The 21904-nt window shown below is 46.1% G+C and overlaps 3 protein-coding genes across 5 annotated transcripts in view; 2 read left to right on the plus strand and 1 right to left on the minus strand.

Annotated features, from left to right (window-relative positions):
* Positions 1 to 11929, plus strand: part of ADCK2 (aarF domain containing kinase 2) — a 12902-nt gene extending 973 nt beyond the window's left edge. The window contains exons 3-11 of the mRNA XM_041398859.1: positions 2 to 781; positions 1447 to 1593; positions 3160 to 3288; positions 3950 to 4045; positions 5841 to 6083; positions 6919 to 7047; positions 7162 to 7215; positions 7860 to 8078; positions 11794 to 11929. Coding sequence (XP_041254793.1) covers positions 2 to 781; positions 1447 to 1593; positions 3160 to 3288; positions 3950 to 4045; positions 5841 to 6083; positions 6919 to 7047; positions 7162 to 7215; positions 7860 to 8003 — 1722 coding nt within the window. The 3' untranslated portion in view covers positions 8004 to 8078; positions 11794 to 11929. The remainder of the gene's footprint in view (position 1; positions 782 to 1446; positions 1594 to 3159; positions 3289 to 3949; positions 4046 to 5840; positions 6084 to 6918; positions 7048 to 7161; positions 7216 to 7859; positions 8079 to 11793) is intronic.
* LOC121332798 (trichohyalin-like) lies at positions 9189 to 21807 on the minus strand. Of its 3 annotated transcripts, none has more exons than XM_041398608.1 (11): positions 21697 to 21807; positions 20779 to 21113; positions 19703 to 19794; positions 19334 to 19511; positions 17970 to 18198; positions 16833 to 17401; positions 15804 to 15945; positions 14416 to 14660; positions 12458 to 12621; positions 11769 to 12018; positions 9189 to 10951 (listed from the first exon to the last, which is right to left on the minus strand). In XM_041398608.1, exons 2-11 carry the CDS (start codon positions 20851 to 20853, stop codon positions 10712 to 10714), a joined length of 2184 nt encoding a protein of 727 aa, XP_041254542.1. In that variant the 5' UTR covers positions 20854 to 21113; positions 21697 to 21807; the 3' UTR covers positions 9189 to 10711. The 3 variants fall into 3 exon arrangements, with proteins under 3 accessions (XP_041254542.1, XP_041254541.1, XP_041254544.1); XM_041398607.1 differs by lacking the exon at positions 21697 to 21807 and adding an exon at positions 21543 to 21690; XM_041398610.1 differs by lacking the exons at positions 14416 to 14660; positions 15804 to 15945; positions 21697 to 21807 and adding an exon at positions 21543 to 21690.
* The window catches only part of NDUFB2 (NADH:ubiquinone oxidoreductase subunit B2), a 1225-nt gene continuing 1067 nt past the window's right edge, over positions 21747 to 21904 (plus strand). The window contains exon 1 of the mRNA XM_041398611.1: positions 21747 to 21900. Within this exon, the coding sequence (XP_041254545.1) occupies positions 21827 to 21900 (74 nt within the window). The 5' untranslated portion in view covers positions 21747 to 21826. The remainder of the gene's footprint in view (positions 21901 to 21904) is intronic.

The following is a 21904-nucleotide window of genomic DNA, read 5'->3' on the forward strand; positions in this document are numbered from 1 at the left end:
GCCCGCGGCCGTGCCCGCCGGGACCGGCTGGAAGGAGAGGCCGGGGCAGCGGGGCCCGGCGTGGGCGGCGGAGCGCGGGGCGGAGCGGCCGCCGCGGGGGCTGCTGCGGCGCTTGGCGCTGGTGCTGCGGCTGGGTGTCCGCGCCTGCGGGCTCCTGCTGCGCTTCGGGCCGCTGCTGCTGCTCTACCCGCTGGGCCGCCTGTGGCCCGGCATGGGCGCCCGCTGGCTGCGGCTGCTGCGCAGGGCGGCCGAGGCCGCCGGCCCCACTTGTGTCAAGCTGGGCCAGTGGGCCAGCACCCGCAGGGACCTCTTCTCGGAGGCCTTCTGTGATGAGTTTTCCAAGCTGCATGTCGAGGTGAGCCCGCACCCGTGGGGCCACACCGACGAGCTCTTGAGGAAGGCCTTCGGTGAGGACTGGATGGGCATCCTCAAGTTCCCGAGCCGGGAGCCGGTGGGCTCGGGCTGCGTTGCCCAGGTGTATAAAGCCTATGCTGACCTCGCTGCCATCGGCGGCTCCCGGGCGAAGGAGCTGGAGCAGCACTCGGAGCTCAGGTCTGCTTTGGAAGCGTGGGAAGTGTCAGGCTTTAGAGGCCTCATCGGGTGGCTGAGAAGGAGGAAGAGCAAGGAGATACGGGATGAGAGGAGCAGGGAGGAACTGAGTTCTGCAGGCTGCTCCCAGGGAAGTTCCGGGAGTAGGATGTCCCTAATGGAACAGAGGGCCAAGCCACCCCTGAACGCAAATCCGTCATCAGCCAGACATCTCGTGCCTGTAGCCATTAAAGTAAGTCATGTGCCGAAATGATGGAGGTATGAAAATGGAGCGTGCTGGACGAGGTCCGTCAGATTTTAGCTCCCATGGAGAGAGGTAGCTGGCCAGGGCCAGGTGGAACAAGAAGGGATGCCGTCTCTCCTGGTGTCCTTTCTCAGTGCTTTTGTTCCAGCCAGCCACAATCCCCAGCTCTCACCAAACTGAGAGCTCAAGATTTGATGTGGCATGTGGGTACTGGGAATGCCTCCAAGGGCCCAAGTTACATTAAAAGAATTAGTATTAAGGTTGCTTGCACCTTCCAGACAGCAAACCTCCTTCTCTGCTCGCATGAAGAAATTTGGAACATATAAGTGTGTTCCAGCAAAGTTTATTTAAAGAAACCTTATATTTGAGCAGCTTCAAATACTAACAAGGGATGGGGCAAGACTAAAAGTAGTGCAAAATGTCTTTGGGTGAAACTATAGTCTCCAGCACTGATACACTGAATTTGACAATGATAAAATGTTTCTCTATGACGTAATCAATGGCAAAATGGGAATTCTTCTGAGGGCTAGTCAAGGAAGCTAGTTGCCTCCCATCCTAATAAGCTGGGTTCTGTATATTTGAAAGGTATTACTTGAGCTCATTGCAATGGAGTGTCTGGGGGGTTGATGCTGCCACTGCTCGTTCTTGTGCAGGTCCTGCACCCTGGGCTGGTCCACCAAGTCCAGATGGATCTGTTTCTCATGAAGATGGGCAGCCGCATCATTGGACTTCTCCCTGGGTTCAAGTGGCTCAGTTTGACAGAGATTGTGGAGGAGTTTGAGAAGCTTATGATGCAGCAGGTATGTGCCAGGCCATGGTCCCCAGCTAAACAAAACTGCCCTTTATCTTGCTCTGGCTGGCTCTAATTCTGTTCACACCACTACATTTAAAATGGTTAGATAAAGGCTGGCTTGTTCTTTACTTCTGTTCTTTAGTCTAATCAAATCACATAACATTACTGTAGGAAAGCTTATATGCTCACAAAGTAGCAAAGCAATGAAAAAACAGTCTTTATTAGATCTAAAATTATTTTTTAGACTTTGAAAATAATGTTTAGACTTTGAATGTGTTTTCTAGTGGACAGCCTGAACAGCTAGCTAGCCATAGTCAGAGTCCTTTTTGCAGCATTGTGGAAGGTGAACACTGGTGAGACTCCTCTCCTTAGGAAAGAATCTCTCCAAGCAAGTACTCAGGCATGTGGGTTTTTTCTATAATTCTACATATATGTTTGCAGTCTGTACTCACTAGTCATGTTTGTTAGCACTGAGATATGTATATATATATATATAGGCATAAATAATATTTTTACAGAAGTTAATAATACATTCTACTCTGTATTATCATCAGACTCACAGTGTCAGTAAAATTTTGCAAGCAGATCTGAAAACATCTTGATTTACTAATGTCTTCTAAAGACACAGTCCTGGAACATTGCTACTATCAAACTTACAAAGATCTCACTGCAGGCTTAATTAGGTTTATGTATCTATGAAATGAGCCATTATCTGCTAATTTCATTTTTGTGTCTAGATTGCAGAGTCTGAAATGTGTAACAAGCTTTTGAAAACCTTAATTATTCTCTACAATTCCAAAACCTGTGCACAGTAAATCCATGCTGGGAGCTGTTACTGTGGTCAGATGTGACTTGAGGTCATTCGTACCAGTTCGGCAGAGCTTGGGTGGATGTGCAGAAGACTGAGAGTTAGGAGAACACCTGATAGGCTCATTGTAGCTTTTCCCCTTTGAATGAACAAGAAAGTATTCCTGGGATATTCCCCACTGCCAGACAAGTGAGGTGAGGCAAGGTTATCCTGCCTCCTTGAGCAGCAGCAGACAGCAGGAGAGATGCCCTTGTGTCAAGACACTGGATCACTGAAGAACCAGGGCTTGGACTTGGCATAGTGTATTATTTTGTATGAATTACATTAAATTTCTTCCTGCTACAGGTGCCTCTCTGTGAAGTGAGGCTGTGGCTGCAGTTCTTCTATCCTGTCCGCCTGCCTTGCTGTTTGGACAGCAAGCTTCCATTCAGGATAGGATTCAGTTTAGAATCTTGTTGTATTTTTGAATATAACATGGTCCCAGTCTATTTTGAGACACCATGCCTCTAGTAAGGCACCCATATTTCAAAGACTGGGACCTGGCTGTGCACCATCCATTATCCAGTCTGCTCCTCTTCCATCAGGGAGGCTATGAGTGTGTAAAAAGCACCACTCTTTGTTTCCATTCTGGCTTTCTGACTAGTTTTGTTGGTATTGAGTATTGCAGCTCAATACCAACAAAACTAGTTGAGCTCAGATTAGATCCTGAAGATCTAATCCTAGTTGATTCTAATTTCCAACCTGCTTTTCTATTTGTCCCTTGAGATTGACTTACGCTATGAAGCCAGAAATCTGGAGCGCTTCCGACAGAATTTCCTAGATGTCGATTTTGTGAAGTTTCCAACTCCCCTTTGGCCCTTGGTAACGGCAGATGTTCTAGTGGAAACATTTGAGGTAAGAATTGCAGGGTGTGGGTGCGATGGTAGCAGTGAGAAAGCCCCAGGGAGACCATGGCAAGGAGGTGTTTCTTTTTGAGAAGGGGGAATCAGAGGCAGAAGAATGTTTTTTTTCTTTTTTGCTTAAGGAGATTGATGTCCTTCCTTAGTGTCTCTTCCACTCTTTTTGTTTGAAAGCAGTGCATCCCTGAAGACAGGTAGCACACAACTCTGTATAGAAGTGAACACTTGGCCTGAAAGCAAGCAGACCAACAGTGGGTGCAGCCACCCTGTGCTTGCCTGTGCTTTGCAAACCAACACCATGCTTCACCTCTCCTCTGTGCTGGATCAAAGCAAGGAGCTCAGCAATCTGACACTTTCTGATCCTTGCCTCACTTCCCTTGTGGATGTTGGAGTCACAGACCAAAGCTACTCTCAGGCTTAGTTTTCCTGCATGTGACCCTGGCAAGGGTGTTTCTGTCCCTGGAATACCATCTGTCTTTCCAAGGAACAAACCCTTGGTTCTGTCATGTTCTTCATCACACTTGGTACAGGCTCTTTCTGCCAAGTCCTTTCTAGGGTATTATCATCACCTTCCCCCTACTCGTGGCACCCAGGAAAAGGCATGTTTGAAGGTGGGATGCAGGGGGTGTTTGACTCCAGCTCTGTCTCTGTTTCAGGAGAGTGAGCCCATTTCACGCTACCTGCACGTGGAGATTGGCACGGAGCTACGGCAGAGACTGGCCAGGATGGGCATGGACATGCTGCTAAAGATGGTAGGCATTTGGCTGGGGCTGCAAGAGAAGGTTGTTTTCCTGCAGAAACTATTCAGTTTGGATAATAAGACAATGAGGCTGAAGAGAGAACCCATTTGCTTCCTACCTGTACCTGGTCTGGGTAAAGCCTGGGCTGGACTCGGCCCTGCTGAGGCTCTGACAAGGAGCTCTGCCACTGCAGAGGGGCCATCTGCCTGCACACAGTAGGACTGGCCTGTGCATCTTGGTCAGTCTTTGCTTAGGACACCCACCAATCTATTCAATGAATATTCACCTATTACCCAAGTACCTTAAAGTGCTACATTATTAGCAAATGTCATGTGCTCTGCAGAGATTGTGGATGTGACTCAGAGGGAAAACAATGAGCTGATTTCTTGATTTATCAACTCCTCTAAAACTGCCTTTTTGTTAGGGAGAACTAAACCTGTAGTAAAGACAACAAACTTGGCCAGGTTCAGCTTCTGGCTATCTAGTTCTTCTGTGGCTGAAATAATCCCAGAAAGTCTGGAAAGGAGTTTTGAGACGGTGGTACAAGTGTCTTGTGAGGGGCTGTGAGAACCAGCAGGGAAGAGCTGCAAAAGCTCCTGACAGTACTGAGTGTGTGGGCAGTGCGTATCAGATGAAATGCTGCTGCTAACTGCAGTATTGTGCTAGGGCAAGAGTGAACCTCCACTTCTGGCTCCAGGTAGTATGACAGGCTCTGAAATAGCTTTCACCACTCAGAAAAGCAATGCTGGAACCAGAATAGTTTTATGCTAAGATCGGCTTCCAATTTTAGGAGTTGGAAAGAATTAAAGGGCAAAGAAACAACTTTTTCTGTAAATAAAACAAATACCTCTTTCTAGAGTACTCTGCAGTTCTAGTCCCTTGATGCCCAGGAACCTCCATTGCAAGGGCTGTAGTAGAAGAGGTGCAGAGGAAGGCAGATGGGATGATTACTCATGTGGAATGGCTTCCATACGAGAATGGTGAAATAATTTGGACTCTTAACTCTGGAAAGCAGAAAGATGAGTAGCTTATGACAAAGATTATGCAGTCATGAGTGCACGAGAATGAATATGGATCTATTGTGTAGGGTTTCTCAATAAGGAGGACATAAAATTAGTAGAAGTAATTTTTTTCAGGCAACACCAAAACCATATTTTTTCACACAGGTCTAATTATTTACATGGCAGTTGAAAAAAATTCATAGAAATCCATTAAATGCAAAGATAATCTCTTTGGGGCTGGAAGTCCTACAGTCCCAGGTTACCGGGGTGGGGGGAATACTGTTTGGTTCTTGTCCTCTTGCCAGTCCTTTTTGGTGCTAACTGCTAGCAGAGTCAGAGAAGAGCTACACAGATTTATTTCCCCTTCTCTTGTTTTCCTTACCTTTCAATACAGTTGTAATGTGGGTTGGTGTCCTGCACTAGACAAACGTAACCATTCACTGTAACCTTTGTCACTGAATGGCAAACAGCCTATTCTTACTGCGTTACTCTTTGCTAAGGCCCACCACTGTGCCCTAGTTTAGGGCTAATTGCCAAGGGGCACTGCCATTCCCTGCTGGGACTCCTGGCTGTCCTACCTGACCTCTAGCAAACACTGGATTGCTTCACACAGCTCTGCTGACTTCCTGAGTACCCGAGCTGGTCTCCAGCTGAAGCCACCTGCTGTGGTGCTGCCCAGGGTGATGCCCCATCACTGGTAATGACAGAGAACAGACCACAAACAACCCTCTGCCGTTCGCCTGGGGGCTTTTGGTGTCACCAGGTTTGCTTGGAACGAGCTGCTCTCACACTTACCTGTCCTCCAGATCTTCATTGACAACTTCGTCCACGCCGACCTGCACCCCGGGAACATCCTAGTTCAAGGCAGCACCCGCCCAGACGTGTTTGACACCCGGGTGCCAGAGCTGTGTGACACCCATGTGCCAGAGGTGCAGCCACCCCTGCGGCAGCTGCGCCTGGTGCTGCTGGACGCAGGGATCGTGGCGGAGCTGCAGAGCGCTGACATGCAGAACTTCCGTGCCGTGTTCACAGCTGTGGTCCAGGGACAGGTGAGGCCCCTCTCTGGCATGGGGCTGGTTGGGGAAGGGAGATGGCTGCGGAATCCGATGGCCGTAGTGAGAGTTTTCTATTTCCCCTTGAAATGCCAAGAGGGGTAAGGAGCCTTGCTAGCTTATCCCTTGCTAGCTTATCCCCAAACACAAGGATAAGTTGTTCAGCTGTAGCAAGAAGGCTGCCAGAGTGGAGCAATTTCTGGGCCCCTGGATAAATGGGAAGTATTGGCTGCCCCTTCCTGGTTAGGAGTATTCTGTTGCAAGTTAGGACTGCCTGGGTGCCACTGTTGCAGAATCTGTCAAGTTTTGCTACAGAAGAGGAAGGAATGGGTTAACATCTTGATCTGCCCCACATGTTCCTCTCTGCAGCCTTGCTGCTGGAAGGCCCATATGCCTTCCTCCACTTTGCTGTTGTGTCAGCATCTATAGAGAGGAAGGAAAACGTGTGTGTGTGGAGGGGTCTGACCTCTGCTAGGCTCCTCCATGTGAGGGGAACTACATTATCCTCCTCCCCCCTTGAAACTCACTGTCAGGTGGACTAGAGAACCCAGTGCTGGAGTCTCCTGTTCATTCTGGGAACAAGCATTATGCTCCTACTTGCCTGTTGCTGTCTCTCAGCTGCAGGGTGAAGGGCTCACTAACACAGCTCAATAGGGACACATTTTGTCTTGGTCTGCTGAAGCATGCCAAAGAATCCATGCTAAACCCTGTATCCAGGCTCATCCTATGCTGCCAGGGGCACTTCCCAGCAACTAAAAGCAAGAACTGCGAGCATCTGATTGCAAGTCGCCAGTGATCAGGTACTGTTTGTGCTGTTCAACTTGTTTCTCAGGGGGAGAGGGTGGCAGAGCTGATCCTCCACCATGCCCGTGCCAACCAGTGCCAGGACATCGAGCGCTTCAAGGCTGAGATGGCAGAGCTTGTGACCAAGGTCCGGGGGAACACCATTGCCTTGGGCAAGGCAAGTGTACCGTGTCACAGTCCCATTTACCTGTAATTCAGTGCCAGTTGGCACTGAAAACTGAAACAAAAAGGGTTTTTGGTCAGCTGTTAAAATTCTCCTTGTGTATTCCAGCTTCAGGTGGGAAATCTCCTTTCAAGTGTCTTCAAACTATTGATGACCCATAAGGTGAGGTCCTGTCCCTGTCTGCCTTTAATAGCTGAAAGTTCATCTGGGGAAGGAGTACTGGGAACATGAGGGGCTAACAAGGAGGGGGACTGACTTTTAAAACAAACTGCTAGGAGTGCTAGGAGAGGAACTGCAGGAATGCATCCAAGTGTTGCAGGCATGCTGTTTCTCAGGTCTTATACACACTCTGCCAAGCCTAATTTCTGGTTTGGGTTTGGGTTTTTTTTGGGGGGGTGGTGTTTGTTTTGTTGTTTTTTTGTTGTTTTTTTTTTTTGTCTTAATACTTCATTTAATGGTTGATATTGTCTACTAAAAGGAGTATTTTTTGTAACACATAGTTTTTGCTACCTTTTTTATAGTCCCTTAGACTACAGATACCTCCTTATAACTGATTATTTGGGGGACAAATTTCCACAGCTGCAAGCAACTTTGGAAATCAAAAGACCTGTGGTGGCTTGTACTGGGGTTGTCAGCCACAGGGCTGCACAGTCCAACTAGTGGAGTTGCATTATAGTTTCAGGTGTGCAAATGTTCTCCCCAGCCTCTTCCCTTCCCTCCCAGTATAGGCAGAGCTGGTGCCTTGGTTGAAGGGGTACAGAAGAAAATAATATCCACCAAGTCCATTCAGTCTGTTGTGGTTCTAGGTGAAGCTCGAGAGCAATTTTGCTTCCATCATCTTTGCCATCATGGTTCTGGAAGGACTGGGACGTTCACTGGACCCTGAACTGGACATCCTGGAGGCAGCTAAGCCACTGCTCATCAAAACTGCAGCTTCTGCCCTCAAATAGACTGCTGTGGCTGCTGCCCTCTCCCTGTGGGGGGTTACCTGTGTTGCCCGTGAGCTGACATGGAGGAAGCTGCAGGTGAGGAGTCACGGGTACCCCAGGGATTGGTGAGCAGTAGTTGCTCTCCACTAATGCTGCCTTCAGTCATTTCAGCCAAGCACCAGGCATGGGATGATCAGAAGGTCTATTCCAGAAAGTAGGAAGAATTTGCACAATTGGACATTTCCCACTCATTGCACAGTTCTAAGAGCTAATGTGCTCTGGTATTTTTTAAAAACATCTTCAGAAAGATGTTAATTGATCAAGTCTGTTTTAAAATACATCAGATTAAATATTTAATTTACTGATTTACCTGCACTGTGGTATGAGAAATGATGTTCTAGCATCACCTAAGCAACACATTCAGGCTGAAAAAACCAATAAATGTGTTTGTCTTTTGTACTTTTAACTTCTGCTTTTATTGTAGAAGTGTCCTAACATTCTGCATGTAGTGGTCTGCTCTTAGTCATTTTGGATGACAAAACCAGACCATTTAAATTTTTTTTCAAACTTCTGTACTCTAGTACATTATGATAGGAGTTTGGATTATAAACAGCATAATAAAATACTTACCTAGGCAGAAAAACTTAATTCCATAATAAAAAAACAACTTCTGGGAATATTTGTCCTGGTCTTAATTTTTCTGTTTCTGAAACTTAAGAGGTTTCTTTTTTTCTTCTTTGTGCGATTTTCTCTACTACCCTCTCTGGTGCTCCCCTGGTTCCACTCTACTCAGAACCTTAACTGATATGCAGATTCTCACGGTTTGTTTCCCAGCAGGTTTCAAACCAGAGTCCAAGCCTTTTCCTGATGAATCAAAACCACACTGTGAATGTTTAAAATAAAATAAAGCTAGCAGAAGAGCTGGATTACATGTGGCATTTACAGTCAATTATTTTAATAGCAGTATTAAAATGATTTTATGGCTGCATTTTAATACAGAAATACAGTCTGTGAATAATTGGAAATCATGTGGTACTGAATATATTCCCAGACCCACCCTGTGTGAAATAGCAGTAGACCAGGGTCTCTGCAGTGGTCTGTTCTCAGGTGGTTAAGTAATGAAGAGAAAGTGCATAAGCAGACAATCTGCTCTTTTATGGTGATTATAAAGCAATGATTAATAGCATATAAATGAAGTCTGAAAAATAAGTTTAGATTCAGCTCAGTATATTTCATGTACTTTCCTTTAATCATTGCATATTCCATTTCCAAGTGCATAAGAATAAAATCAGGAGTAGGGTTTAACACCTTGTAAGTTTGAGGCTTGTTTCTTTAAGTCTAGTTAGAGTCATAAGCAGGCAGAGCATCGTCCTAGCCAGCACAAGACTTTATGTAAGACAGAACCCAAACAAGAAGAGAAGCAACCCCCCCTAACATTACCCTGAAGAAAAGCTTCATGTGCCACTGGCACCCATGTTCCCTCAGCAGGGTGTGTGCCAGGTCAGGGGCACAACCATCCATGTTCTTGCTGAGCAAATCCCAGCCAACTTTTCCAGACACTCAACCGAGTGGAAACTGTTCCAAATGATGGGATTTCATGTCTAAAATGCAAAACTGTACCTCACATGTAGTTTCCATAATCTCAAGCAAGTTATACTTTTTTCAGACCTTAACTCTGACATTTTGTTTGTTAAAGCCTTCAAATTCTATTTAAGTTCATCTTTCCTTTTTCCTTTTTTTTTTTCTTTAAGCAAAAATCTCAGGATGGCTCATGCACCTACATTATGGATACTGAAGTTTAAAAATACCCATTTTAGCTATTAAGGTCTCATAGTAGTTTGTAAACATCTGGAAGAGAGACTTAACTTTGTCTTTTTAGGGAAAAGCTGAAGGCATAGCCTCTCTATTATCCCTGGAGGAATGCATTCTGACACTTACTGCTTGGAAACTGCTGGCCATTCAGATTTGGCAGGATTTCAAAGGAGCTGCCTTTTACAAGTTTTCTTAATTTTACTTTTTTCTTTGTTTTTTTTAAGAAACTGCCATTATCACTGTTGCTGTATTCTAGAAGGAGGCATAATTTTTTATAATGTGCCAGAAAATGTGTATCATGTTTCCAAGTGTACACAGAATGTCAGGCCAAATTGAAATTTTGTATCTAGTTTGTTTCTAGGCATTACTTGAAACAAGGTATCACATATATTGTATTCATTTTAGCATAATTCTGTGTAAAATAAAGATATTTCCATATAGCCCTGGCTGTTTCAGCAAATAAATTGTGCTATGTCCATTCTCCTTTAAATACCTGGTTGAAATTTCTGGTTACCCAGAGCTGATCAGTGCATTTCCTGGGGCACAGCCACAGGGAATTTTGTACCTCAGATGATAAGAGGAAGAGGGAGCACTTCAGGATGTGACATGCTTAACCTCCTCCTCCTCTCCTTTGGCGCCTCCACTCACCACAGTGCAATGCAGTAAAAACCCTCCTTTCTGATGCAGAGATGCCTCTAGATGTCCCCTGCTGCTCCCTCTCAGGGGAGGGGGAAGCCAGTGACCCCAGGATGAAAGGCAGGTCAAGGACAGAGCAGTGGAACTGCACTCTGGCTGCAGTGACAGGGAGATTAGAGACCTCTCCAGGAATCCAAATGCCACCCGTCACGACTCTGCTCTGGCACACTGACTCAGAGTTGACAGGACACAGCAGGTCTGTGAACTGCTCCAGGCCCTGCTCACCCACTGTGCAGCTTCCTTAGGCGAGCAGGGATGCCTGGAGCAGCAGGAGCTTCTGTTCCCTGAAGTACTGCTGCAGGGCAGAGTTTCTGGCCTTTTTTCATCTTCAGATGAGAACTCTCTCTCTTCTGGAACACTCTCACTTTGGCAGCCTGGTGCTGCTTTTGCTGTTTGTCCTGCTCCTGGGATTCTTGTTCCAGCACTTCCTGCCATGACTGCATTCTGCTCCTCAGCAACTCCTACATAAAGACATTCAAAACTTTGAATGTCTCTACAGTCAGCCTTCATGCCAAATTTCATCTTCACTTTTCATCTCTGTCCAGCTCTGGGGCCCCCAGCATGGACGTGGATCTGCTGGAGTGAGTCCAGAGGAGTATCACAAAGATGTTCAGAGGGCTGGGGCACCTCTGCTATGGAGCCAGGCTGAGAGCTGGGGTTGTTGAGCCTGGAGAAGGGAAGGCTCTGTGGAGATTTTAGAGCACCTTCCATTGCCTAAAGGGGCTACAAGAGCTGGAGAGGGACTTTTTACAAGGATGTGGAGTGATGGGACAAGGGAGAATGGCTTTAAACTGAAAAAGAGTAGGTTTAGATTAGATATTAGGAATAAATTCTTTCCTGTGGGAGTGGAGAGGCACTGGCACTGGTTGCCCAGAGAAGCTGTGGATGCCCCATCCCTGGCAGGTTGGACAGGGGGTTCTGAGCAGTCTGGTCTAGTGGAACGTGTCCCTGCCCATGGCAGGGAGGTTGGGACTAGATGAACACAATCCAAATCATCCTACATTACTATGATTCTCACTAGTCAGAAATTGATATAATCTATGGAAATTAGTTTCTTGCACGCAGAAAAACTTCTTTTGTGGCAGAGATAAGGAATTTTACTTTCCACTTTTCATCTTTAAACACATGTCAAAAAAAGGTTACCCTTTTTTATTTCTAAATGATAGTTATACTGGATGTAAAACAGGTGAAATATACAAATACTCCAGATATTTGTATATATACTTCCACTGCTGGAAACATGGCAGAAAAAAAAAAAAGTTCTGGAACTGCCCTTACCAGCATTTCTTTCTCTTGTTCACAGCTCCTTTTGTTGCTTTCTGCCTGCAACTCCTCTCTCTGCAAATGCCGTGTCTTTAAGAACTGAAGCCTCTGCCTTGCCTTCCTCTCCTCCTCCCCCTGAAAGAAGGATTCCTTCCTGCTCTTCTCAGCCCCAGCAGCCTGGAGCAGTGCCATGTGCTGCAAAGCTCTCTCTTTGGGTTCCAGCTGTTTCTCCAGCCCTTGCAATATTCTCTGATGCAATCGTCGCCTGTTTCCAAAACAAAATTTCTCAAATTTCTCATAAAGAAAGAGCAATAAAAATTAAAGACAGTGCATAAGACACAAAGCAGATATTTTGGCAATCTGTGTTCAGTTAACATTCCAGGACTCTTTGTTAAGTTATGAGGATTAAACCTGTGTCCAGAACAGAGGTAGCAAAAGCCCCAAATGGGCTGGTGCCTGATGTCAGCAGTTTTGGTCTGAGAACAGGACCGAAGGGAATTTGCCCTTGGAGATAATGCTATGTACCCACTCCCTTCCACCTCCAGCACCAATTTTATTCCCAGTAGGGAACCACTGTGACCCCTCTGCAGAGCCCAGCAAAAAGCACAAGGTGGGACGTGCAGGGACTGAAGGAGAGCAGCAGGGAGCAGATGTTACCAACCTTCCAACATTTAGCACAAAAAGCAGTCAGCTCCCAGCATCACCTCTGGCTGTCCCTGTGCAGCTGGCGTCGGGTGCCATCTGCCTCTTTCTGCTGCTCCCTCTTCAGCTGCCTCTGTTTTTCTTGCCACCTTTTGTGCTCAATCTTTGCTCTGCTGAAGTCCAGCTCCTTCCACTTCTTCTGAGATGCATGACTAAGGAATGATTTCTATAAGAAAAAAAGCAAACAGAACCCTTAGTCCCAACAGTATATTTTTCTAATGCACACTGTAAGCACACAAAACCAGAACAGCCCAGTTTCAATGTCACTCCTGAGGCCTAGAAGCTACAAAGGTTCACAAATATTCTAGTGTTGATTCCCATCCATGAAAAAACTGAGGATGATACTAAAACCTGTAGAAAACATTAGGCTTAATCAACAAAGAGGTGCCTGAACATCCAGTCTTAAGAGTTCTCCATAGGTCAGTAGGCTGTGCTGTTCTGGTGTTGAGCCAATGCTTAAAACTCCCCAGTTTTTGGGTCAGCTTCTGGATTGGATGGAAAATCCAGGTTCTGACCATAAAACATTACAAATTCCTTACTAGATTTTATGAGCAAGAGAAATACCTGCCCCCATCTGGCCAAACCCAAAACATTCCTGAGTTCTCTGCAGGTATTCCAACCCTTCACCTTTTGTTGTCTGAGATTTCTACCCGTATTGGAACTATAACTCTTTTACCCAAACATAAGACTTAGCACATAATATCAGTGCAGGATGGCATCATGTGTAAGATCTGCCACCATAATTCTTGGTGCTTTACAAGAAAATACCATAATGCCATCTATATATATAGGTATTAGTGGTGCTATGGCTTGAGAAGTTATTAATCTTCTCTCAAAGTGAAAGAATTTTCAGATGGAACTGGAGATTTTTTGGCTCCAGCAGTCTTTGTGTTTTCTTCAGCAGTAGCTCCATTTCAATGCTGTAGTGCTGCTGATTTGTGTTTTTAAATGCCTGTGCCATGTACAGAGATGAAGGAACACCTACAAGGCCTCTTCACAGCCATGGTGAAATATTTATTTGTTTTTGTACTTCTTACAGTGTCCTTTATGTGGCAAGTGCAAGTGAACACCACCAAACCTTTAGACATGTATTCCAGTTTACATCGCTAGAGCCGTGTGGAGCTGGAACAGAGTTCCCACAAAATATTTTCCTCTGTCAAATGCATCCTCCTTCCTCCTATTCCCAAGAGCAGTTACCATGTTCCTGCTATCAGCTGCTCCTCTGCAAACAGAATGTCTCTTTCCAGTACTTTCCTGGGGACAACTCAAATATCACAAGCTGGAAAACACTACAGGACTTTCAAATCATGTTCCTGTCAGTCTTACACAGCATTTTGACAGGTTTCTCTTAACACATTGATCTGTATGGCTTCCCAGTGGCTGTAAACAGCTTTGCTCTCCAGTGTATTGCTATTCTTAGCAAAAAAATGTACCTTGTGGGTGTGTTTAATGACACACACAAGGAGAGATCAAAGAAAGAATCAAAGGTGTTTGGTAGGTGGGAGGTGAACAAATGATGTTTTCCAGCAGGGAAAGTACCAGCCTAAGGATCAGGAGACTCCTAGCTCCACCCCCGCCCTAACATGCACTCTTTGCTGTGGGCTTCAGATGACTGCCTAAACTTTCTCTTTTTTTGCTTTCAGTATCTGTAAAAGAGGAAATTTTTTTGTTTGTTTGTTTTCTTGCTATCTAGTAGAGCTGGCTGAGAAGCTTATTTAGAAGAGATTAGATCTAACATACAAAAGCATTCTGTCCAAAGTTCTGAGCAAAAACACCACACGTGCCTGCACAATGTGGGCTCCCAAGTGGAGTCCTTAAGTTTCTATTTATGCATAACCATTATTCTACACAGGCATAATTTCTGTTGCAGCAAAAACCTTTGTGAAAGATCAAAGGAGAGAACATTCCCACATGACACAAACAAATCTCGTCATCCTAAGAACTAAACTTAAATACTCACTGTGATGCTTTTGTCCTTTAGAAGGTTTGGGAGATGTGTGGATCTCCCAGCCAGCAGGTGGGTGGTACTGTGGGGTCTCTGCACACAAAGGGCTGATCTGATGGTCAGGCTGTCTTTCTCCAGTGATTGATTCACCTGGGCAAAGAAGCTCTGGCACCTGAAAGGAACCAAAGCACTGCTTCCCAGGGAAGGGCTCCTCTGGGAATGCTGGACTGGAGCGTCTGCCACTCTGGACTCAACAAGGCCTTTCAAATAAATTAGGGCAAGGACATATGAGAATATAGGAAGCTTATAAAAAGAAAGCAAATTAAAAGAACAAAAGCCCTGCTCATATGAAATATATTCAAGCAAGGATTTTGTAACACTTTTCTAGGAGGAAGTGGGACAGTTTTTAGTCTCCACAAAAGAGGTTCCAGCTTTTCAGAAACCAGCTTGCCATTGCATTTAGGCTAGAGTTTGGCCTGGGAAACTGAGTTTTGCCTGGCACTTCTTACAGCTACTCAGGCTAAAGGATTGTTTACGTGGCATCTCACAGACTGGCATGAACTGCTCTGAGATGAATAAAAATGATAAATCTTTTGATAGGGCAATGCCTGAGCTCCACATCCTGCTGAGAGACAGGTAACATTAATACGGGCACTACCCTGCTAACACAGCTTTTGGGTAACAGAGAACAGAGGCAGAGTTTGCTCACACCTTTCTGCTAAGGACAGGGCAGACCTGAGTGGCAGCTGTTGCATGGAATGATGCTGGAACACCAGCTGGGAGGAAATGTGTACTCCTGTTTGACTTTTTATTCTCCTTCTTCCAGCAGTGTCACAAAGAAATAACAGAGAAAGCTATAGGCTTTCAGAATCCTCTCTTAGATGTCTGCAATTGTCACAAAGCTGAGAACAGCAACAAATTGATCAAAATCATGATCCAGCCCCTTTTGGCTGTTCAGGGGACAAAATTCTACTCAGTGACATTATAAAGCAGTAATTTCCAGCACAGATAAGAGGATTGTTTTGCAGAAAAGTCCTGGTGAAATCTTGTTGCTATACACAGTCACTGTTAATGTTAAAATATTCATTTTTAAAGTAAAGAAATTTTTATTTATACTGAGCTCTATGATATAGGTTAAAACCCCCAAAAGCTGCTACTGCAGTAGATGAGCTGTAAAAGCCAAAAAATCTCAAGTTCCGTCTGAAAAATTCTTTCACTTTGAGAGAAGATTAATAACTTCTCAAGCCATAGCACCACTAATACCTATATATATAGATGGCATTATGGTATTTTCTTGTAAAGCACCAAGAATTATGGTGGCAGATCTTACACATGATGCCATCCTGCACTGATATTATGTGCTAAGTCTTATGTTTGGGTAAAAAGTGCTATAGTTCCAATACCATGCTCATGTTCAAAATTAGCTTCAGTTTCAGCATCCTGCTGTCTGCTCTCTGCTTCTTCCTTGTGATCTGTCTCCATTAACCAGCTGTCTGTGTTGACAGCAGCATCAACCACAGCATGAGCCATCTCCCTCTGAGGGCCCTAGAAATAACAAGAAATGCAACCATAATCAGACCTGATAAGGAAAAGAATAGGTTTATTTAATGAGTTTACAGCATAAGATCTTAAATTGTAACTGAAGTTCAGGAGAGAATGAAAAAAACCAAATTCTGGGAGAGTTCTTTACTAAAGAAACAATCCATAGGTAATTTCTGATAACTTCCCGAGTTTCCCTATGTCTCCAAATGACCCAAAGTATTTTTGCCTGAAAGGGTCCAAACTGGTACAAAAGAGATCAGGCCAGAGGAGCTGTGACTGAAAGACAGCCCTGCTTCTGACACGTGCCAGAATTTGGATTCTAACCCTTGCACAGCAATGGAGATAAGTGTGGCAGTAGCTGGCGCACATGAATCTCCTCCTTGCTGATCCTCACCCAGTGCCCTGCTCACAAGCACCAAATCAGCTGCTGAGGACTGCTTAAGTCTCTTGTGGTCCTTGACTGGGAGAGAGGACACCTCTAACAGGGTGGAGAAGTATGTTAAAAGAATCATGCAAAAGACTGCCTTGGTATGGAACAATATCTACAGTAATCCTTATCCAGTGCAAAGTCTTCTGACACTTTTTTTTGCCATCGCCTCCTTCATTCAGAATGTAGAGGGACTGGGTTATGCAACACTTCTCATATTGTGCATCCATGGAAGAAGTTCTAGAAGCTTGCTCTAGCCAGGGACAATGACAGATTGTTGACAATATCCTTATCCCAGTCAAAGGAAGGCAGTGCAAAGTCTCCACATTCTTTAGCAGGAAAGCATAAGGCCTTAAACCTCTAGCTTGGTACCAAGGGTAGTAAATTTGCAGTAACAAAGCTGGTATTTACACAAATAGCAGACCATTTATTAACAGTAGAGCCAGGGTGAACTACTTTTTACCTTCTCAGTTTCTATAACCTCATGGTCCTCTTCCAAACAAGACCTAACATCTTCTGGAATGTTTTCTGTCTCTAATCTCTTCTCTTCCTTTTTCTCTTCCTCTCTGGAAACACTTTCTGAAGAAGCAATCCTCAATTCAGACAGTTCCTGTTTAATTTTCTTCCTGAGCTTTTCTTCAGTCAGGCTTGCTCTCGGGATGAAGGCATTTTCCTGCCACACTTTGCACTCTGCAGGCCGTGTGGGTTCCCAGGCTCCAAGGCAGCAGTGGGGAAGAAAGGTACACCCCCAGCTGCACTTGGCACAGGGATGAGTGGAATACAGAGGCTCTGGGCAGCAATCCAGGCCCAGGTGACCCTGTCTGTAGTGCCCTGAGGCTCTATAACCTGGTGCCACATGGTATGGGTAATCCAAGCTTGAATCTACCACCATCTGCCTGGCTGCTACAGGCATCTGCAGCTCCAGGATGATGCGTTCGCTTAGGGGCAGAGGAATCCGCAGAGCTTGGGCAGAAGAGACCTCCTTAGTCTGCCCATTCCAGAAATTCACAAGCACTCCCCTTTCATTGTGTGCTGTGCATATTGGGGAAAAAAAAAGGGCAAGTAATGTATTAGCAGCAAGTCAATCAGTCTGATTTATCTCATAGAGAGCAGGACATAAAAGTAATGACTTGTGTTTCAGACAATTCTGTAACAACTTCCATGATTTTATTCTTTAGACGTTTAAAATTTTACTTTCTCCTGAAATTCCTGCAAGGAGACAGCAGATGTAAAAAAATCTCACTTGCCACAGCAGGTGGGATTTTACCCTGAAATACCTGGTAAGCAGACTAACAGATAATCAGGTGATCCTCAGGAGGATCAGGAACAGTTTTTGACTTGTGCTGGGAGAATGCTATCCCCAACCCCTAACTTTTTAGGAAGTTTTCACCCACAGAACAAAGCAAAGGCAAATCCTGTGAGCTGCATTAATTCTGACCCTCAAAAGGTGGCTTAGTGCCAACAATAAAAACACGATGAAGAGAACCGAAGCAGTAGGAGGTGAATTCTCTGTGCTGGAGCCTGTTCTCTTCCCTGCAGTGACCAGCTCCCGTGGAGAGTGCAGTGCTGCTAAGAAAACCAAAACACCTAAAGCAGGTACCTAAAGGTGCCTCTGTGTTCTCCACAACCCTTAGCACAGTGCCAGGGCCAAAACGTTTGGCTGGAGCCTCCCATGGTGCCAAGACCTTGTCCCCTGGAGCAAGAGGCTGTCGCCGGGCGTCTTCATAGTGCAGAATGTCATAGAGGGGTGTTTCCTGCCGGCCAGGCTCGACCTGGCCCTTCAGAGCACGACTTCGGTCAAACTCAACTAAAAAGCCTTCCCTGGAGCCCTGCAAGAGTAAAACATGTGGTTTGCAAGGCAATTTGCAAGGTCCAGTTAACAGCAAAGTTTAAAGGCTAAGAAGGAAGTGGCAGAAATCCCAGAAACTGGAATGTGATCTGGGAATGCAGCTTTCCTCTTCTACCAGGGTTTCACTGTACTGTGTCCAGACCACTTTAAAAGTAAATAAAAAGCTGGGGCTTAAGGGGCTGACAAGCTTTTTCTTCCTTTCACTTTGGAGTTAGATATTCGTAAGAACACAATCAGCAGGCTAAGGCAGAACTCTACCAGGAAAACCTCCGACAAGAAAAAGAGCAGCAAAAAGAAACTGTATGATGCAGTTCACCACAATCAAAAGGATAACAAACAATCCTTCAGCAATCAGAAGGGTAACAAAGCAATAAAAAGTCACAATTGTCATAAATTTAAACACTTTAATTGAAACCTTCAGCAGCAAGTGAGGGCAAGATCTACTGTCAGAATCTCAGCCTTCTCTGCAGATCTCTGAGTGCACTTAAACAAGTAATACTGTCAGCTCCTACTCCAGCTGATGTCACCTGTGCCTATAGCTGTACCAATCTGTTCTACCCCACACTGAAGCTTACAGATATCCTCACCTATATCAGCAAATTTATTTAACTAACCTGCAAAATTAACTGGATTTTAAAAGAAAACCTGCAGGGGGGATTTTCTATCTGGCATCCAAAATCATCTCACAATTCCCAGAAACACAGATGGAAAAGAATGAGGAAAGCTCTCAGTTCCGTGAAGAGGAAGTGGACCCTGGAGACAAACATTCTGGATTACTAGCTGCTGTTTAGCTAACTAACTCTGCTGCTAGGCTGGGCAAAAGTAGACAACAGGGATAAGGGACCTGTTTTGTCTGCCTCTGAATAAAAACTCATTATAACTACAAAAACAGATTGGTCTCCAGGCTGTTCTTACTTGCAGGACTCCTCACAGCAAGCAGCCAGACAGCACCAGGTAACAGATGAAAACAGGGTGTGGGGAGGCAACAGTGGCTAGGAAATGCACTGTGACACTGGAGAGCCACCCCACAGCAAGGGCTTGGGACTGGTGAGTATGGGAAGAACAGAGAAAAAGCCACACATGCTCTTACAGCCATGTTCCAAATAAATAGCTACCTTCACCTCCTCGACAAGGTGGCCCAGGTAGTAATAGCCATCAGTTTCTGTTCTTGCCAACACACGAGCCCCTTTCAGGACATGGGAAGCCTCCAGGGATGAACCAATGAAATTTCTTTTTGCTGAGGGTATCAAGGGCATGCAAAAGGGACCTGGGTTCCAGGCACAAACACAACAGCTGTGGAAAACAAAAACACAACAAATGGAAAGCCTGGCAACAGATACTCTGCAACTTACTGCAGTGCAAACCAACTAAATCAACATGGGACAAAACCCCCACCCTGCAATAACTGTCTTTGTTTCCCAGCTTTTTCTTCTCTGCTTTTCCAGTGACCCACTGGAAAAGCATAATATAGATTATGAGCTTACTGTGTTACTGGACATCTTGGCAGCACAGAGCTGCAGGAATCTTTATTGGCTGAGTGGCAGCACTGGACATGTGAGATGGATGTGGAGCTCACCTGGAAGGAGGAGATGGAAGCAGAAAATGAGCATGATTTTTGATCATTTAAATACTTAAACAGGAATATTGTCTACAAAATTGAAATTTACTTTCAGTTTATATTACTTCTCTCCATAATTCTTCCACCATATCTTGTAGTACTATGCTGCTTATCTGTAAATTCACCACAAATCTTTTTCATTTTGAGAATAAAGTTTGGAAAGAAGGATCATGAAAAAAACCCAAAACGTAAGAACTATATGATAAACCCCCCTTGCACCTGGTTTCTATTCAGCTGCTAGGTGCGTAGCAGGGGTGGGCAGCCAGTGGCTACGTGTGCACTGCTGCTGCTGCTGCTTACACAGCTTCTGAGCTCCCCTGGCAAGCAAAGCTGAAAGGTCAATGAAAGGACCTGAAGTCAAGGAAGAGTGAAGAAAGTGGGGGTTCAGTCTAGGGGGACAAAGTTGCCTCTGCAGGTCAAAGCCAACAGTGGAGACATCCAGCCTGAGCAAGATGGGAAACGTGGGATGCTTGAGAACAAGGACACAGGGAACAGAATGCCAGGGACTGCAAGAAGGCAGAAAGACAAAACACAAGGCAGTTGAAAGGCAGAGCTGACAATAAAACTATGACCTTTGTATCAAAGCATTCAGCTTTTACGGAAAAACATAAACTCGGTATGGAGCACATTGCAGGGGTTGCGACACGTTGCAAGTGGTAAGTAAAAACTGGTTGAAAAGTTTGCTGCTATTCCCTGTAAACTGCTGCTGAAAATGGCTCAGATGAGCAGGGAAACTAAAATTTCTTAACTACACTATCCACGGCTGCTTCAGCTGAGGATATTAGGTTTTTGTGGTGTTAACAAATGGAGAAGGTAGTATTGCTTATTTAAAATACCTTCAGGAGGACCATAGAAACTCTTGTCCAGTTCTTTGTGGAGTGTTACCCAATAAAGATTCAGGAGGAACTACAAGTGTGGATTAATCTGACATTGGCATCATACCTTGTCAGGAGGAGTGAGGGAGTGTTGGATTCCTTGAAAGGACCCTCCTGGCAGTCTGGGTACTTTCTCCATCATTTTTTGCTTGCTTCTTTTGTGATCACCTCAACGTCCCAGAAGGCATACTAATGTGCATTACTGGATGCATCTGGTTCTCCACAAGAAGTTGGCAGAATTCCTCCAACCCTTGCTCTGGCATATACCGGTGAACACATCCACCCACCAGCAGGCTGGGTTTTCCATCCTCCTCAAAGTGTCGGGACTGAAACCAGGCTGCAGCCTGGACCCAGGAACACTGCTGAGCGAGCAATAAACAGGCAGGGGCACTGCTGTAACACCTGCGGGAGAGAGAAGACCGGAGTGAAAAACAAAACTCTCTCAGATGCTCAGGTGGGAATTCTCTGCTGGCTGTTTCTACGCCGAGGCGTCGCCCCTGCGTTCCCGCTCCGGCTGCCGGCCCAGAGAGCGGGAAGAGGCTCCGCACTAGCTGCTTCCTCCGCGACAGCCCGGCCCCGAGGGCGAGGCCCGCATCCCGGCCCCGCCATGGCGGGAGGCGCCGCCGGGACGCCGCCCGTGCCCCGCAACCGGACTGCTTGGGCTGGACTGCCGGGCTGCCCAGGCTTGGACAGAGGGACGCGCTGCTGCTTTCGCCCTTCCCTTAAACACCACCAGCTGGAGCCGTCTCCTCCCCCCGCCCCTCCAAAAAGCAGCGGCCTGGCTGGGGAGCTCGCCCCGCCTGGGCCATGCCAACTTGTGGGAGAACTCACGGAGAACCCGCCCTTGGTGCGGCCCCGGCGCTCCCAAGTGCTGTGGGGAGTGAGGGGCAGATGTCCAGGGGCAGTGCGTGCCGTGCCCGAGCCAAGACACTTCCGTGCCCCGAGCTGTCCCCGTGCCCCAGACTGCCTCCCTCTCCCGAGATACCTCCGAGCCCCGGGCTCTCTCCGTTTCCCGGGATACCTCGGTACGGCGGGCTGTCTCCGCCCCGGAAGGCGGCCCCCGCGCCAATCGCCGGGGCTGTTGCTGGGCGGTGCGGGTGACATTGGGCACGGCCATGGTGGTGGCGGCGCTGGGCCGAGCGGCGGGACGGCTGCTGCGGGCCGGGGCCGCCGTGCCCGGGCGGCGGCGGTGA

The sequence above is a fragment of the Onychostruthus taczanowskii genome, unplaced genomic scaffold (assembly GCF_017590055.1).
Source record: "Onychostruthus taczanowskii isolate IOZ18803 unplaced genomic scaffold, ASM1759005v1 scaffold15, whole genome shotgun sequence".
NCBI lineage: Eukaryota > Metazoa > Chordata > Aves > Passeriformes > Passeridae > Onychostruthus > Onychostruthus taczanowskii.